Below are 18231 nucleotides of genomic sequence, written 5' to 3' on the forward strand. Positions count from 1 at the left end.
AAAATTGTGCAAAAGAAGGTAACAAGCAGAGGGATCCCATAAAGTTTTATACACTTGAATAGCAACAACAGCCGAGTCGACTTTGTGAATGGTCCAGAACATATTCTCATACTCAGATCTAATTAATATCAGGAAGCATTTTCAGTATATAGTTTAGGGTATCTCCTAGTCTCTATTAGCACTCGTACTTACTTTCTATAATTTGAAACTCTATAATTAATTTCTCGACTTCCCTGCTTAGCTTGGCGTGACTTGGATAATCGCGAGGATCGTTTCTCTGGCCGGCAGTGTATACTGGACAATCTGTTTACCGCTGTGCGTTTGGCTCGACCTGCAGATGTTTCGGAGCTGACACTGGATCCGGGCAACGTGCAGCGACGCAATCCCAAGAAGAAGACCACCATCAAGCAGCTATTCTCGGTCACCTCCAAGTTCCAGAAGACGCTGCGACGGTGAGACAGTATATCCCTTTTAATTCTTATACATATACATAATATATTTATATATATATCAATCTGTTGCACAGCGGCATTTACTTCTCGTGCATTGTGCACTGCGATGACAAGGTGCTGGTGACCAGCGAGGACTTTCCGCCCGTCATCGAGATCGATGAATCGTATCCGAGTGCTTTGCACATGGACTACTATTGGCTGATGAAAGTGGCCTGTACGTGGGACGATGTCAAATCGTTGCGCTCGGATATGGAGAGGAATTTAACATCGCCGGTGCACTTTCGTACCAAGCTGCTGTCGGCTGTCTGCCAGATGCAATCGGCACTGGGCATCAGTGATCTCGGCCAGCTGTATTATAAACCGTTGCGGGATGCCCAGGGCACTGTGGTGCTGACCTGCATTCAATCGGTGAAGAGCCAGAAGGCTGTCTCCATACTCAACTCACGCTGGCTGCCAGTCAGCAAGCTGCAAAAGAAGCTGGGCACACTGCACGAGGATTGCAACATGAACGAGCTGCTCATCTCGAGCATTGGCGATCAGTTGCATTATCAGCAGGCGGCGCTGCAACGTCTGGAGCCCGGTCTGTATTTGGGATACCTCAAGATGCAGTGCTCGATGGATCAGATCCAGGTGGTTGTGCCGGTGAAGACGCCCAATGTGCTGCCCCACTGCAAGGTGCGCGAGAATAGTCACATTACCGCCGAGGAGTGGCAGGTGCTGCATCAGGCCCGCTACGCCGCCGATCCACTGCGTCTTCCTCTCGATTTTAATACAGCCGGCGATGGCAATGGGAATAGGTCAACGACGGAGGTGCAACGACTCTTCCTATACGATCTCAGTACGGCGATGCACAAGCTGCTTGCTGCCATGAGCATTAAGTCCACAGATGCGGCCACACATCGCCTCTATGACGTGGAGGTCATCGAGCACAGTCGCGACATTAGCTTCCTCATTGTCTGTCCATCCGTGGAATCCTCGTGCGCCGTGCCCGGCCAGTCGGAGTTGCTGCTGCAGCGTGACGATCTCGCCAGCCTGAGCATCCAGGCCTTCGAGATGATCCATCTGCGCACCTACCAGCCGGCCATTGTGCACAAGTATGCGCGGCTCTCCTGCATCCTGGAGTTAGACACGGCGCTGGCGACGCACTCGCATCGTGAGGCCTTCTCCAGCAGTGAGCTGCAGGCGGCCAAGGAGCGTCTGGCCACGCTACAGGATCTGAGCACGAACCTGACGCTGGTATGGAAGAGCGTCCGCTGGCTGATGGATGTGGTGGCCTATGCCCGCAATAAGAACGCCCAGCCAGCTCTGCCCATGCGCGAAATTCTCGAGTTTGCCCAGCTGCGTCACGAGGAGTCCACTCAGCAGCTGCTGCAGCTGCCGTTGCGCGACAGCAAGTTTAGTAAATCGGGCCGTGGCAGCTGGCCGGGACCAGGTGCCAATGAGGATAAGAGCAGGCACGGCAAACCGGAGCATTCCAAGTCCGAAACGAATCTGGGACATGGTGTCGTGACTCCAAGCTTAGCGCAGCCATCGCCGCTGGATGCAGGTGATAAACAGCTACCACAACAACAAGACCAACAGGAGCAACAACAACAGCAGCAGCTGCAGCAGCAGCAGCAACAACAGTTGCTCCACGTGGCTGGCAGCGAGTATGCCGGCTCCACTTGCTCGGATGTCTCGCTGCGCAAGAATAGCGGCGATTCTGTCAGCTCCGCTTACACCGCACGCAGTTTCTACTCCGTCGCTGATTCGGCTTCAGATGGCAGCAGTAGTGTGTTCGCTCTGCCACCCTCCCGCTCCGATGATACGTTGGCGGATGCACTGCGTCATTCACAGGCGGCGACGGTGCAGCGTAAGCGCACTGTCTCCCACATTGGCTCGATACCCACGCCGCTGATCACCGTGCATAGCTCCAGCTCTGTGCCGTATCTGGCCGGCTCCAGTGTGTCGCTGAGAACGGGCAGCGGTGCCTTTGCCACCGATCTGGAGCACAAGCCACTCAAACCAGCTGCGGAGTATAAGGTGAAGGCGGCATCCAGTGCCAATCTTCGCGAGGGTGGACTCTATCTGAAGAGCTCTCTGTCGGCTCTCCAGCCGGAGCTGAAGCCACTGGGCAGCGAACCGGTCGCGAGCACCTCGAAGGCATCCTCAACGAAGAGTCTGGCGCATCAGAGCAGCGAGGAGGACACCGCCAGCTGTTCCAGCCTCAATGCAGAGCAGAGCGCCACCGGCACCGTCACTGGTGCCGGCATCATTCAAGTGTATACCGCTTACAACACGGGTTTGGCCAGCGGCACCAGTCTCAAGTTGCACGTGACGCCCAAGACGACGGCGCGCGAGGTGATCAATCTTGTGGTGAAGCAACTGAACATGGCTGCCGTGCTGAAGGGCAGCAAAGGACCCATCTACAGTGCCGATATGCTGGACAACTTTTGCCTCGTCGCCGTCATTGGCGCCCGAGAGCGTTGTCTGCGCGACGACTTTAAGCCGCTCCAGCTGCAGAGTCCCTGGAAGAAGGGTCGCCTCTATGTGCGACAGAAGCACGAGCTTCTGGCTGCCATCGAGCACTCCAATCGCAAATCACATCTGATTTAAGCTACAACTTGAGAATAGGCTTGTGTACAGTAGTCGCTCGAAAATGAGAACACTTCTGAATTCTGAGAAATTCCTCATAAAAGATACGATTTATAATAATTTCAAAATATTATTCGAATTCCGAAATTACTTATTCCTACTTTGCTTTCCTATAATGTAGTAAATTAAACGATATCTGCTCGAAAAATCGAAATTTGAAATTCAAAAATTCGATTTCAATAAGAAACAGATTTGGCATTTATAATTAGTAGCGACTACTGTGCATGAAATATTCTTGCAACAACAAGTTTCCGTTACTCCCCTACACACACACACACACACACAAATATTGTTGGCTTCTTGATTTGGTTCTTGCTTTATGGGACTCTTCGCGGTTCCCAGCCAAGTTTGACGACCAATTCCCCAAATTAGACTGAATTACTTACATATGTATGTTAAAAATATGATGGAAAGATAATGATATGAAATCGCAATGAAATGGTATTATATTTTGAATAGTTTTTACTTTATATACAAACACACACACGCAGACACACACACATAGATACACATACATATATACCCAAACATATGTAAATAGAGGACATAATTGTTGTTAGTTGTTTTAGAAGACGGTTAATTATAAGTGCAACAAATTACACCAATATTATAATGCATATATTAAATATAGTTTATGTACTTTATTGTACGATATATATATATATATATATTATTGATATATATGTATGTATTTTTGTAGTTTAGCAAACAAAATGTTTTGATTGTATTTTGTGGCATTTTTAGGCGCACGGATTTTTTAATAAACCAATCTTAATGTTGAATCGAACAAAAATTATTATAAATTATGAATTGAACAAATGTCAATATACAAATCTTAAGTGTAACTCTCTCGATGTGTGTATGTATGTGTTCTTCATTATATATATATATATATGTATATATATTACCAATTCCAATCGGATTATACAAATACTATATAGCATATATATATATATATATATTTTAGCTGTAACAATTCGCATAGTTTTCTAGATGTAAACTAAAAACTGAATAATAGAATGCAAATATTTTTGAAAAATATATTGGCACAATTAATTGTTGACAACAAAAAACAAAAAATAGACAGAGAACAAAACACAGATAACAAAATTACATTGTTGTATTTCAATTGTAGTAGAAAACATGCAAAAACCTTGCAATCGAAAATGTTGTTTGTAAAACTAGTCCACAAATGTTTTGAGCTAAGCATGTGAATGAATTTGGTTCTTGAAATACAATTCCGTTGCTTGTTCTAGTAAGTTCAAACGTGCCCCTAGCTATACGCATATATCAGCGTTATTCAACCCGATCCATAAAACTGACACACTAAATACCCAAAAAATTACCGATATTTCGGTAGTCAACTTTGCTATCCATGTGTGTGCAAAGTGGTAAATGTCTATTACTTATCTATATACATATATACCCTGTAATCTTACATACTGTATGTGTAAACTAGCTGAAATTCTTCGAATCTATGTCTTTACTGTAAGCTAAACGTCAAATTTTCCCTTTCCCCTTTCAAAATGATGTTCTATGTAGCTAGAGGACATAACAACGATAGACGAGCAAAACTTACATTAGACGGCAAAGTTAATTAAAAAGAAAATAACATAATAGAATTAAATGAAAAAGAGTCCATTAATTAATTATAATATTAATACTTGAATCACTTATGATGAGACTACGACCAACACAACAACAAAAGGATGTGTAGAAGATTTTGTTTGCTTTTTGTAATTGTAAATATTTATTCGATTTGAAAATGTCAGGAAAATTTTTGATAAACTTTTTTATTATGGGTTCTACCGATAAAAAAAAATCCCAGAGGCAACGAACATAGCTAGGAAATAGCTTAAGCCACGCCCCTCCCCCCTCCGCCTACCCAAACAATGCTCATTTCAGACCTGACTAAAACAACGAATTAAATAATTATGTTAGTGTATTTAGTTATTGTTGTTATTTAGTGCGAGGCATTAAACAATCGGTAAATTAAATTGTCGAACAAGTCGCCGTCCGTCCCCCAAAAAAAATAAAATAAAAGAGTAGATCGGGTTTGGTTTCGTTGAGAGACCAACTTTTACAGAGTATTATTTGATGCATTTGCTATATGATATGGTGAGAAGATATATATATATATATATATATGTTTATGACGCAATCTAATTGTAACTATTTAATTAAGATGTTAAAGGTCGCATACACGAGCATACTCACACACACATACACATACACATACTAATTATAATGTATGATAAATGTTAGTAGTATAGATGAAAATGTCTTTAGACTAAAGAAAAATTCCCACAAAAAAAATTACACACACAGAAAAACTCACACTCGTAGTAAATTCGCGTATAATGTATAAGATAGAAAAGTTCTTATCAAGTGTAACTCCACATTAACTGCATGTTGTTATACAAATACAATCCTAAACGATTCCGTGTGTATTTTTGGTGTCTGTTAACTATGTACAACAACAAAATGAAAAAGAAAAAAACAACGCAAAACGCAAAACAGCCATTTAAATTATATCTGAGAAGAAACAGATGGTTTAGCTAAGATATAATATTGATCGAAATGTGAATACAAAAGGAAACAGAAAAAAAAACAGACAAGATGAATACTTATTCAATTAATTTAAATAAAGACTTAACAACTGTTATGGTGTCATTTCAAAAACAACCATATTTGTTAGTGTGATTACCACTTGGGGGGGTATATGTTAGCTTAAGGTAAATTTTATGTCTCGAAATAGTTTGAGAAATGACTCGAGATTCAAGATAAGCATGAGGGATTTGTCAAGATTCTATATCGCAACTCTACACTCCGAAATAAAATTGCGTTTCTGAAAATTTCGAATAGGAAATAGAAGTAGGAAAAATATTGAAATGGAATATTTATTAATTAATTATTAGGTAATTATTTAGAAAATGATTCTTTTTATTTATTTATATATTAGGGTGATTTTGATTTAGCAGTGATTTACTACTAGATTCTTATTCCAGCCCATATAATTTTTTATGAGTGATTTGTGTGTGATTTACATTCATGTATATATAATTTGTGTAATACTAATCACATAATCAATATTAATACTTAGTAAGAATATTCTTAACATCATCAATAATAATAATATGCATACGCTCGTTGAGATGTCGACAGACATTTAATCTAGAATTGATTGAAATGAAATTCACCTTATGCGTTTGCAAATCTCAAATTGTGGCTCATCGTCACACACACAACTGCGAACTGATAGGGGACTAATTACTTCATATCACAAATTAGCTGATAACACACACATACATGCACATATACATATATGTATATATATATATATATATATATATATATATATACATAGCACTTCAGACTCAATACCCTATGCATCACGCATGGCATTTTATCTAATAATTTCCTTGGGAACTTTTTCACTTGTCATCGTGCGTCATTGTTTCCATCGAACAACAGTGACGAAATTGCCCCAAACGTTTTCCAGACCCTTCGACTGGAACTAAACTGGAACACACATACACCCACACAAAGATGCACAGGAAGATCACTATGTGTTAGTGTGTGCGTGTATGTATTTATGTTGTCTGACTCATTCGCACGCTATATGCCTATCTCGCTCACACCTAATGGCTAGAAACGCAAGTCACGACGACTTCGCAGTCGCTGTTCTGCTGCCGATGATTGTTTTCGATATTCGTTTTGTTTTCAGACACACACATATTTTTCGAGTTTTTTTTGTTTTGTTTGCGGGATATTTAATAATAGAGAAATGTTCGTAGGTGGATTTGTATGTGTACTGCTGCATATCTTTTAATTAACTGAATTTCACCACAAGTGGACAATAATAATTTGCATATTTACCAAAGCCAATAAAGGCTTTTGCTTGATTGGTCAAATGACTTGTCCACTTGTGCCTAATTACAAATTAAATGCCGCACATAAATACATGCACATGTACATGTATGTATATGCGTATATATTTGGGTACATTTCTGGGAAGCTATAACGACAGATAAAATGTGCTACACTCATGCTTATATATATGGCATGGCCATAAAGTTCAAGTGCTTGTTACTGATTAAGGTACAAATAAATCATTTGAAAGATTGTTATTATTATACGTTACGTATTCATATTCGGAGACACTTGAAATATTTTCTCATTTGCACTTCCTGCCGCAGCAAGATAGCATCAAGTGGGCAATATATTCAAAATTCCTGCACTTGTATGTGCTGTGCTGCATGCCTAATCCCGCTGTGCCACTGCAATAAACAAATCGCGCGATTACGATTATTAATTTAAATTAATGACAAGCCAACAGTATCAGCTCAGCCACGTGATTCTCTCTGCAGTCAAACTATTCCAGACATATGCCTAGGCATGGCTCATGTCTGACTTTCAAAGAAAGCAGAGATCAAGTGAAGCGATCGATTATACTAAATTACTCACAAATGCTAAAGTGTTGTCGTTGTTGTTGTTTCTTATGTACATACATAAATACATGTTTGTTTTTTTGGTATGCTACAGTGTTCTCTCGATATTTATAGCATTGATTGTTTAAATTTAAATTGGCATTCTTACTTAATCTAAAATTAACAAATTTTAATCGTTCATCTTTTTATATGTCAACATAAATTTTTGAAACACTAATCAAAGAAATTAGAGATTTGTGGTCGTGCCTGGAGACACCCTCCATCATCCCCCCCTCCATCCTCTGCGACGAAAAACCGGTTGTAGGCCGTTTACTTGATATTATCATTTGTTTTTTTAAATTTAAATGCATTAATTAATTTCTACACCGAAATAGCTCTTAGCGAGTATTCATCGTTTTGTATAGATATATATATATATATATATGAATATATATTACATGTGGTACATCAACTAACTGACGTATACTTGATTTACAGGCCGCACACAAACCGGTTACAAAATTCCGCCTCAATTATTTATACTTACCATGCATGCTGACCACAAGCTGAAAATGGTCGATAATGGGAATAGGAATAGGCGAATAGTCATTAACAATGTAATTAGTTTGTTTCAGAGACTGTTTATTTTCTCTCGAAAAAATAGTATAGCAGAAAAAAACTGTTCACAATCAAATCGTTTCAAAGAGCGCACATTAAATATATGTAGTATAATTAATTACGGGTGACTTTCTGTTCTCATCTAGGGTTTTGTATAACAAACAATAAGTACAGTAGCACATACATACATACAGACATATACAGCCACTACACACATATAATGTATATGTGCATAAACTATACACTAGAAAATTCAGCTCAGCTTTTGATGGCCAGCGCGATTTACGTGCTCAATTATTGGCTCGGCTCGGCTTGGAGGCACCAACAATGTAACCCTTGGCAGTGAGAACACCACGACAACGGACATAGACCTGGTAGCGCAGTGACCAATCGATTGTATAGCCGGGCGCCAGGAAGGAGAACCGTTCCTCGGGCAGCAACAGTTCGGGATCACTGTGTGTGTTGAGGACCAGCTCATGATCACGACAGAATTCCTGCAATTCCACGGGGACCACACAGCAGGCGGCCAGATTCACTTGTGCGATGGATGGCGCCACCTCCGATGTTTTGTATATCTCGGCGAGCGCTTTGGCATCCAGATCCGCAATGCCCAACTGTTTGATTTGTTGTTTGAGCGCATACCGCTCAAGGCCCTTATAGAGTATCTTCAGGTCGGAGATGCCCTGGTCACCATTACGTGCACTCCAGCTGTTGGCCGAATCGGTGACGCTGCTGCTGTTGCTGCTGGGGGCACCTCCACTACTAACCGCGGCGGCGGCGGCGGCTGCCTCTGCACAGGGCGAACGTGGCGTTGTTGTGGCCAATGGCGTTGCGCTGGCAACGTTCGGATGATAGGCCAACACCACGTTGTCCACATGTGTCACATTGAGTATGTTAAGCAGCGCTTCCAGCGCTTCATTCACACTCTCCGTGGAGTTCTTGTTAAGGAATATCTTTGCACCGATGCTAATCTCATTGCGTCCATTCTCCGTCAGTTTGCTGTTTAGCTCCTGTGTCGCGCACAGCACGCGGCCATGCAGCTTGTCAATTTCGACCACAACGCTGTCGGACGTCGATGATTTTGGGTCATCGTGCAGCGTTTTTTGCAGGCCATCGTAGAGCTCCTCGTTCGATTGGCGTTGGCCCAGTTCGTTGTTGATGATGTTGCCCGTACTAATTACCACGTTCTGGTAGTTTTTCGTTATTGTTGGTATCATACTGCTGTTGCTTATATCTCCGCCCGCTTTTCCAGTTGTAATCCAGTAGATAAGTGACGACTTGTGACTTATGAATATGGCCCCGACAATCGCACTCGTCGGCCAGTGTTTCTATTTTGCCTCGAACATCGTGAGCAACGGCACTTAAATACGCCTTGCACTAGTGCTGCATCAAAACAATCGATATATCGCATCATCGATACGTTTCGAAACCATAAACATCGTCAAATTCTTTGCATGGCAAATCAAATAAATTCATTTAGTTAAGTCAATTTTAATTATTAATAATTGAGTAAACTCTTAACCATTTTTGGTACCTTAGCGACAATTCTTAGAATGAATTTTGTTATTAATGAAAGAGCGATTATCAACACTGGAACTAGCTCATTTTATCGCAGAACAAACTATCGGAAAATTGAATTGCGCGCCTCCTGCAACGGGACAGTTGGCAAACCAAAAAAATTATCGATCGTTAATTTCAGCAGAAATAATGTGTTCCAAACAGGTGCGCGAATGGCTTGTTTTTCTCACCATGGAGAAGTATATGCATTGCTTTCTAGAGCGCGGCTACATTACCATTGAGCAGTGTCAACAAATCATCAACAGTGATCTCATAATGCTGGGCATCGACAATCCAACACATCGCAAACTTTTATTAGCTGGCGTTCAGTTGCTGATTAATTCGCCCAAACTATTTGCTTGCTCTGAGCCTTGCGAGTTTCATCCCACAAATTCGGTGGACATCAACATATCCGCCCAATTCTTGGTTACGTGCAAGATTGACTTGCACTTAGATGTGGAGAACAAATCGAATTTCTTATCAAGAACACCGTCGCCAAACGAATATATCAATGATTCAGCATTTCCCATTTCCCACACTGATCTGCCCAACTTCGAGAGTGATGAGCTCCTTGCGCTGCAGATGGATGAGCTTCTTAACTAGGATTTGCTCCCGGATAACTTATGAAAGCAAGCATCCCTTATTAGCTAAACTTAAATCCAAAGATAATTCAATTATTCTCATCGATTAAGTGAAGTCAATCAAATTGAATTAAACTGTAGTTTTAACAATTAAACTGTATCTGTATTTGTATTTCTTAAGTAATATCATTTTGAGGAGCTAGAGGCATCTATTTGAATGTAATCAAGGGACTGAGCAGTGCATTTAGGAGATATTTAATGCCTCGCATCAGATCCTGCATGCGTGCATCCACTGGAGACGTCAACACAGTCCGGTGAATGCTAACTGTGCCCAAATCGGGCGATTTGCAGTCCACACACTCAATCGTCTTTAGCTCCACCTGAGGTGGCGCACTGGAGCCGAGGACATAGTGCTCCCGCACATTGTTCGCCAGTTGGCGGGAATTGTGCAATGTGCCATAGAATAGAACGCGATCGCCTCGATGCAGCAACTGTGTAAAGTTGCCAAAGTCATGGTGGGCACGCAGCACCACATCCGAAGCGACAGAGCGACCGAGCAGACTCCCTGTGGCAGCCACCTGGACGAGCAGCTCGTATTCGTAGCGATTCCAGCGCTGCAGCGTACACTGGCCCATTTGAGCACTGAGCGTCTTAATCACACGTTGCCATTCGACGCAGTGCGTCTCCTGCTGCGGATCACATTTGAAGCGCTGGGCAATGTTCTCTCCGTGCACACAGCGCAACAGTTTGCCCAGCCATGTGGGCAGATAGTTGGCGACGATATCCTCCAGCATATTCGAGACGCGTGCAATCTGCACATGCTTCACCCTGCCCTCCCACGACACATACATGCCATTGAGATGGGAGCAACGCAGTTGGGCTTTAATCTTATTTGGCTGCTCCTGCACGGGATGCGCGCACAGCTCGTAGAAGCGTTCCCATTGCAGCGCATCTGGCATGGAGTGCATGCCGACAGTTGGGCTGGACAGAACGGTGGGCATGGCATTAAAGCGTGGCGTATCCTTGAAACTAGACGTCATGTAGGGAAAGACCAGCAGACAGGCCGTGGTCAGGCCAATAAGCAGCTGGAAGCAGAAGTTAATAAATATTTAGTTAGAATATTTTAAAATTAAAAATTTCGTTTTTTGGGTTTGTTTCAAATCTAGACTATTCCAACTTATAGCTTGCGAAAAGAGACTTTTAGAAATGTTTAAAAATAACAGCAATTATTGGAATAAAATAACTAAATATTTCCTGAGTAAGCTGCATCATTTGTAGATATCAATTTAATAATTATCAATTATAATCTGTCGAACTTACTTGCAACATGGTGATGTACTTCTGGGTGGCACGGTTGACAGCCATGACGCAGGAGAGGAGCACCACCAGAGCGCAAACGATGGCAGTGGTGCCCCAGCGCAGATGCTCGCTGGTCAGACCGATGCTATCGATGGCAACGAACACGGGAACAAGCAGCGCCACAATGCCAAAGAGGGGCAGGAAAAGGACGATGCCAGCCAAACCCAAAGCGGCACGCATGGCTCCAAAGACTGTGGCACTCTGGGAGGTGACAATGCACACCTGCAGCCAGCTGAGCGTGACGCAGTGTGGTATCAGATAGGTGTAGACGCCATGCCAGCTGGAACGCTTGGCCACCAACACGAGCAGGATGGGTATCAGCAGGTAGAGGGCCGTGCGACAGTTCAGGCAGAATTCGATGCCGTTGCCAATGACAAAGGAGGAGAAGGTGGGCACACGCAAATCCAGGAAACGCCAGTGGGTGGACACAACCTCATCCAGTTCATATGGATATTTGGCGAGCACATTGACGGCAAAGGAGACAACGATCAGCCAATCGGGAAGCAATTGGGATGAGGAGTACATGAAGACGCCGAGGGAAATGAAGGTGCAGGCACCCGAGATAATTGTCAGCTCCGAGTGAGGCAGCCAGGCATCGGTGACCAGTGGGTAGACAATCAGATTGCAGATGAAGGCACAAAAGTAATACAAATACGGTTTCATATTGTTGCGCAGGAAACGCTGCTCCGAGATCTCCGCCTCAATGTTGTGGTCCCCGTATCGGAGAAACAAACCGGACCAGATGCGAAAGTCCACGAACTGTTGCTTGGTCTTCAGCATGCGGCACGTGGCCCACAGCATGACGCTCAAACTCAAATAATAGCCAATAATGGGCAACATATGACGTTCACTGTCCTCGATGGTGCTCCACCAGGAGAGCAACACCAGCAGGCTGCAGCGCACGCTGAGCGGCAGCATGGCGGGCAGGGCGACAACCAAATTGATCAAGCGATGATAAAGTAGCGTGAAGAAGACCAACGGATGAAAGATCAGGCGATAGAAACATGGCACATGATCGAGACTCTGTGGATGTGGCACGGACAGCGTCAGTGTCTCATTAACTTGCGGCATGCGTCCGGCACTGTAATTGGAGGCAGCCGAGACGAGATGCGCCTCGGTAATGAAGCGACGTCGCTCCACATTCGCTCGCCCAATGGTCGCAGCATCCTCGAGTGCCTCTCTCTCGCACTCGCTGCTCTCCTCATCCGTGTTGGACGAGGAGTAAGCAGCATCCGCAGCACCAGCGCCACGACGCCTACGCTTCCGTTGCAAATTATAAATGCGTCGCATCTTTCGCTCCAGCTGCTTGGGCGTAATATGCTCATTGCCATTCGACAGGCAAGCGAAGAGTTCACGGGCCGCTTTGCGGGCTGCGCGCTCGCCGGGCGTCATGGCCAGACAGCTCCGCACCTCATCCGCATTCTCGGCTGTAATGCCATTGCCGGCATTGTAGCATTTGCGCAGCAGACGCTGTGCCTCCTCGTGTCCCTGCTGAGCAGCGCTGACCAGCCAATGCACCGCCTTCTGGCTCTCATTGGCTACGTTGGGCTCTGTGTGTAGGTTAGAGATGTCAAATGAATTCTTTCTGCTTGACATTTACATACCGATGGCATTCTCCAGCAGCTTCTTGCCCAAATCATACTGCACTTGAGGGCATCCCTCTTCGGCAATGTGTTCCTTCAATTTGTTCAGTGAGGCTCGGTCTGCAAAACACACGAAACATACACAAAGAGCTCTATAAATAGCTAAAACAGCTTGGATTACCTTCGAGATTCCAGCGCCGCCTTTTGCTGACACCTGTCGGTGCGTTTTGTGTCCAGGTGGCCATCGAGAGCAACAAATTGCAAAAGGCTGCTGATTCTGCTGATTGTTTACGCTTTAGAGTGCAATTTAGAGTTGCACCAAATCATTTGGAGTTCATTCTGTGCAACGACCAAACTCAAAAGGAACGAATGAACGAACGAACGAAGGAACTTATTCGTTCAAATGGATTCTATCAGTGTTGGCATTTTGGCTTTGAAATAGCTATGTTGGGAAATGTTTGCAAAAATTACTTTATGGGTGTAACCAGAGCATATTGTTAGTCCAAATCAAGTCATTCAGAATTAAGCTTTTTATTTAATTTTTTGCCTTCTTGCGCACGCATTTTGCCAATCGCATTTATTTAAATTTTGACAACACTGGCTTCAATTTGCAAGCGCGCTCGACTGTTATCGTTGAGAACTATCGCTTGCTAGTTATCAGTTGCAGTTATCGATAGCTCGCGACAATCGCTACCCGGCGTAATTTGTTCAGTGTACATGTGTTTTTTTTGTTTATAATTCGAATTGCTTAACTTATTTAAGTCAAAATGGATCGAAACATGCAGAAGCAGTTGTTTAACAAAGCGAGGGAGTCACCAAACCTGCGTCGCTTCAGCACGTCGGCAACGGCAGACAGCACACGCAAATCGTTTTTTGGAGGGAACCCTAATCTAGGCGCCTCGCCAGGAGCCTTAAAGAAAACTGGGCTGAGTAATAGGTGAGATATGCAATAAATCCTTTACTATTTTCAATAATAAATGCATATACTTCTGTAGTCGCCTTAGCTTGTCGGGACGCTCCACATCACAGTCCATACCGGGCATCCGATCAGATTACAATGTCGTCGAGATCTTTGGCAATCCTCTGCCAGTTGCCGTAAACGAAGCGTTGACTTTTACTGGAACCATGGGCAACACGGTTTCAGCCAAGATTGCACAAAATGGCTACGCATGGGTAAGCAATATCAACACATATTCTGTTGTTCATCTAATTGTGTAAAGTATTCAATTAGTTTATATGGGTTTATTTGTATGAATGTCCTTGTTGTATATCAGGTTGTTCAAGGTCGTCGCTTACTGATTTGGCAGTACAGAAATAAAAGCGGCGCTGGCCAGGCAAACTCGCCGCCCCGGCTGGGTAAACGAGGAGCGACGTCGGCACAATGTCGCGAGCTGACGCTGCCCCACAGCGATATTGGGCACAAGAGCGAATTGGTTAGCGTTTTCCAGACGGAGGACAGTCAAGCGATGGCTTCCTGCATTGCGGTCTCTGCGACTGGAGACGTACGCTACTGGGCATCGATAGCGCACGATAACAATTCGGTGGATCTGTCCATACTGACGGGGCAGGAGTTTGTCCAGCTGTTGAATTTGCCCACGCAGCAGGGTTATCTTGCTGTCACCTCCACGTGTACGTTGGTGTTCCTGCGCGTGGGCCTCAGCAAGGGTCGCTATACGCTGCACCACAAGACCATTAAGCCAGCGACTAGTTTACTGGGCGGCTTTGGCAAGCGAGTGGCATCCATGCTAATCGGTATGAACAACGGTGGCGATAGGGATCAGGTGAGAAACATAATTCTTTTGCATCATCAGCAGCCAATTAATGTTCGTCTGCTCCTCGTGTAGTTATTAGTTGGCATGTGCTGTGAGAGCAACACAAAGAATGGCGAAAGTATTGTCACCGTGCTCTCAGATCGCGGACTCCAGCGTTGGCTTCTCTCCAACAAGGGCAACACCGAGCAGCTAATCTACGAGGAGGTGGAGCTGTTGCGTAAAATGCGTGAGATGCTACTCTTGAATTTCTGGAATGTGCGCACGCCCAACGAGAACGTCGATGTCGAATTGCATTTCATGGACTATCATGTGGCCAATAACTATCACTATATGCTAGTGGGTGCAGTCAATCATGGGCATGCGCCCCAGATGAACTACGCCATAAGTAAGCTTACAACTAGCAACAACTCTTTCCTAATCAGAGACTAATTTGATTGTTTTTTTTGTAGTGGTGGCCAGCGCTGGTCCAGAACGCATGCTGCTGGATTGCTTGACGCCGCTCAAGCTGCAAAAGTTCTACAGTGCCAAAACGGTGCAGGAATGCCTCAGCGTGCGCATCATGGTTGGTGCCTCGAATTTGTATCTGTATACGCCGAAAGTGGTTTATCCGCTGGGCTTGGTAAATTTATTGCCAACCGGCGAAAATGAAATGGAGAAGGTGGAGTTCCATTTGCATGAGGATCGCATCCTTAGCGCCGCCATGTGCAATCGAATACCGCTTTTCTTCAGCCGCACACATGGCCTCGTCGGCATCACGCCGGGCAACTTTGAACCCTTCGATATGATGAACCTGAGCAACCTGAACCCGAGCGATGTATATTTTCCGTTCGATGCCAGTTTCAATGTGGCCAATCAAAGTATGTCGCAGGAAAACTCCAATTGCTTGCCCATGTATCAGCTGGATCCGGATGAGGTCTATGCGGATTTCAACAATGGTGTCGGCCAACTTAAGGCCGCATTCTTGTATCGCCTGAAACGCAACAATCAAATGGTCAAAACAGTTCTCGCCGATGTAATGGATAGCATTGCAGAGAGCGATCCAAAGGGTGCTCCCCTGGATGCCTACAAGCTGGACAGGTTAAATATTTATTTACGTTAATACCAAAGACATGGATTTAATAATAATTTTCAGAATTGTCATCACTATTGCCGAAGATTTGGCTGAGGATCTGCCCATCGGGGATCCGCGCTGGCAGTCAGCCATTGAGGAGTACGATGGCGAGCGATATGCGCTGGGCAGCTCCCACTCAATGCAGATCATCCATCAGCTGCGCGACAAGGGCATCGCCTTCCAGCACTTTATTGATTTTCTGCACTTTAGTGCACTCTGGGAGAAGGTTTACACTTTGATATATCCTTAATATATATAAATATCTAATATTCTTAATTTTTACAGTTGAATGCCATACCCTGTGGCAGTAATGTGCTCAAGCATACATCCTACATTCTGGCCGATATAAGCGAAAAGATTGTGGCTGCCACAGCTTTGCGGGCGCTGCAATCTAAAATGCCCAAACTGATTGATGAGGTCATCGATTTCACTGTCGCCCACTGGGATGAGAAGCCCTATGAGAGCCTGACCGCCCAGGATATATTCTACGTGAAGCTGTGCAAGTTTCAGTGCATCTATATGGCACTCGCAGACATGGCCGACGATCGGATTGCATCCCAAGATCGCACCACAGCAATGGTGGCCCAGTTTATAGCCGACATCAACACTATTGTGCTCGGCACACTGGGGCCAGTGCTGAGACATCGGGAGCAGAATGCTAGTAGCTTTAAGCCGCCCGCCAATTCATGCGAGAATCAGCCCTGGACAGCGACAGTGGGCAGCGCTGGTTGCCACGATTCGCTCGTCCGCCTCATCGACATCACGGTGCGTTATGGGGCGCAATGCGTCACCGAGTCGGAGCTGAAGCATGTGCTCTATCAGCAGATACTGGAACTGATGGACATGGTGCTGGAGGGACGCAAGAACTATCTGGATAGTGTGCGCGGCACGGAAAAGTTTCAGGTGCTGCAGCAACAGTTCGAATCCCAGCGACGCGAACTAATCTCAGTACTAAGTGAGTAGTTCAGAAACATGAGCCAAAAGCATATCCATTGATTGCTCCCCTTGCAGTTAAGGATCAGCAGTACGAGTGCGCATCTCGGCTAGCCGAAAAGTATTTGGACTTTCAGAGTCTGGTGGTCATCTGCGATGAGACGCAGGATAATGAACGACTGGATGAATTCACACGCAAATACGAGGAGCACGATTTCTCACAGTTTGCCATCAATTGGCATTTGCGTCAGAATCGACATGGTGAGGTATTTGAACGATTCAAGTCAAACCAGCCGGCATTGGCGCAATTCATGCGCGATCATCCATCACTCGGTTGGATTCAGCTCATATTCAACGGCAACCATGAGCGCGCCGCCAAAGTGCTCTTCGATCTGGCCCAAGGTGAATCGGAATTTGTGGCACGCAAAAAATCTATGTTATCGCTCTCAAAATTGTCTGCACTTGCGGCGCCTGATGCCGATTTGTCGGCACAAGTCGAGAAAATCAATTCCGAACTGGCTATCATTGAATACCAATCCTATTTGGCTCACAATGTGCTGCAAAGTTTTGGCTTTGATGCCAACGATCAAAAGGTGCTCAAAGTGGAGGAAATCATTAATGTGAGTAATCTCGATTTACATCGATCATAATATATAACTTGTTAAGACTGGTTTTGCGTTGCAGTTGTTCATTGCGGAGGAGAACGACTCAGCGACCGAAGTCGAGTTCCGCAAGGCCTTGGAGTTGCTCAACTACGTGGATCAGGCATATGACTTGCGACACAAGATTTGGTGTGCAGCCATTCGACGCGACAACTGGACAGATTACGATGCCAACAATGCGGTTAATTATATACACAATCTGCTGTTCTTTAAAATCATCGAAATCTCCCAGCTAATTGGCCAAGATACCGACGGCTTCCTGCCGCCCATGGAGGATTTTTTGGAGAGCATGGAACTGGGCGATCTGCCGCAACAGCAGACATTTCAATATTTACTGAAACTCGCCTACGAGTATGTCGGCGATTTGTTCAAACAAACAGAAGACATGGAGCTGTAAAAATGTGGAGAATTATTAAAACATACTCTTAGATTAACAACCAACGACTGAACTTTGTCTCTTGTCTTGGACAGTTGTCAGCTTTGTTGCCTGCTGTCGCACGCATTATAAAATATTATAAACTAAGTTGCTTTGTTGCTGT

The 18231-nt window shown here is 44.5% G+C and overlaps 5 protein-coding genes across 7 annotated transcripts in view; 3 read left to right on the plus strand and 2 right to left on the minus strand.

The window, feature by feature from the left end:
• LOC6567503 overlaps positions 1-3580 on the plus strand; it is a 38970-nt gene extending 35390 nt beyond the window's left edge. For all 3 annotated transcript variants that reach the window (XM_032740123.2, XM_032740122.2, XM_032740121.2), the window contains 2 exons: positions 242-452; positions 527-3580. In XM_032740123.2, coding sequence (XP_032596014.1) covers positions 242-452; positions 527-3047 — 2732 coding nt within the window. In that variant the 3' untranslated portion in view covers positions 3048-3580. The remainder of the gene's footprint in view (positions 1-241; positions 453-526) is intronic.
• Positions 3581-8140: 4560 nt separating this feature from the next.
• LOC6567502 (glutamate--cysteine ligase regulatory subunit) lies at positions 8141-9507 on the minus strand. The gene has a single exon (XM_032740138.1). It carries the CDS (start codon positions 9349-9351, stop codon positions 8425-8427), a length of 927 nt encoding a protein of 308 aa, XP_032596029.1. The 5' UTR covers positions 9352-9507; the 3' UTR covers positions 8141-8424.
• Positions 9508-9763: 256 nt separating this feature from the next.
• On the plus strand, positions 9764-10336 carry LOC6567501. Its single transcript, XM_001993767.2, has one exon. The coding sequence runs from the start codon at positions 9842-9844 to the stop codon at positions 10292-10294; it is 453 nt and encodes a 150-aa protein (XP_001993803.1). The 5' UTR covers positions 9764-9841; the 3' UTR covers positions 10295-10336.
• Positions 10337-10402: 66 nt separating this feature from the next.
• On the minus strand, positions 10403-13586 carry LOC6567500 (wolframin). The gene is made up of 4 exons (XM_001993766.2): positions 13396-13586; positions 13236-13334; positions 11593-13181; positions 10403-11357 (listed from the first exon to the last, which is right to left on the minus strand). Exons 1-4 carry the CDS (start codon positions 13457-13459, stop codon positions 10482-10484), a joined length of 2628 nt encoding a protein of 875 aa, XP_001993802.1. The 5' UTR covers positions 13460-13586; the 3' UTR covers positions 10403-10481.
• Positions 13587-13884: 298 nt separating this feature from the next.
• LOC6567499 (nuclear pore complex protein Nup133) lies at positions 13885-18215 on the plus strand. Its single transcript, XM_001993765.3, has 9 exons — positions 13885-14151; positions 14210-14387; positions 14489-14995; positions 15059-15371; positions 15436-16063; positions 16119-16323; positions 16383-17052; positions 17109-17650; positions 17715-18215. Exons 1-9 carry the CDS (start codon positions 13982-13984, stop codon positions 18087-18089), a joined length of 3588 nt encoding a protein of 1195 aa, XP_001993801.1. The 5' UTR covers positions 13885-13981; the 3' UTR covers positions 18090-18215.
• Positions 18216-18231: the final 16 nt, after the last annotated feature.

Source organism: Drosophila grimshawi, unplaced genomic scaffold (assembly GCF_018153295.1).
Source record: "Drosophila grimshawi isolate 15287-2541.00 unplaced genomic scaffold, ASM1815329v1 contig_311, whole genome shotgun sequence".
In the NCBI taxonomy this organism is placed as follows: Eukaryota; Metazoa; Arthropoda; class Insecta; order Diptera; family Drosophilidae; genus Drosophila; species Drosophila grimshawi.

Excerpts from the sequence above, each read along its gene's own strand:
- LOC6567502 (XM_032740138.1), bottom strand. The coding sequence starts at position 9,351 with ATGATACCAACAATAACGAAAAACTACCAGAACGTGGTAATTAGTACG.
- LOC6567501 (XM_001993767.2), top strand. The coding sequence starts at position 9,842 with ATGTGTTCCAAACAGGTGCGCGAATGGCTTGTTTTTCTCACCATGGAG.
- LOC6567500 (XM_001993766.2), bottom strand. The coding sequence starts at position 13,459 with ATGGCCACCTGGACACAAAACGCACCGACAGGTGTCAGCAAAAGGCGG. Across the intron at positions 13,335-13,395 it reads GCGGCGCTGGAATCTCGAAG|ACCGAGCCTCACTGAACAAA; the intron begins GTAATCCAAGCT and ends TGTGTTTTGCAG. Across the intron at positions 11,358-11,592 it reads AGTACATCACCATGTTGCAA|CTGCTTATTGGCCTGACCAC; the intron begins GTAAGTTCGACA and ends TTCTGCTTCCAG.
- LOC6567499 (XM_001993765.3), top strand. The coding sequence starts at position 13,982 with ATGGATCGAAACATGCAGAAGCAGTTGTTTAACAAAGCGAGGGAGTCA. Across the intron at positions 14,152-14,209 it reads AAAACTGGGCTGAGTAATAG|TCGCCTTAGCTTGTCGGGAC; the intron begins GTGAGATATGCA and ends ATACTTCTGTAG. Across the intron at positions 17,651-17,714 it reads AAGTGGAGGAAATCATTAAT|TTGTTCATTGCGGAGGAGAA; the intron begins GTGAGTAATCTC and ends TTTGCGTTGCAG.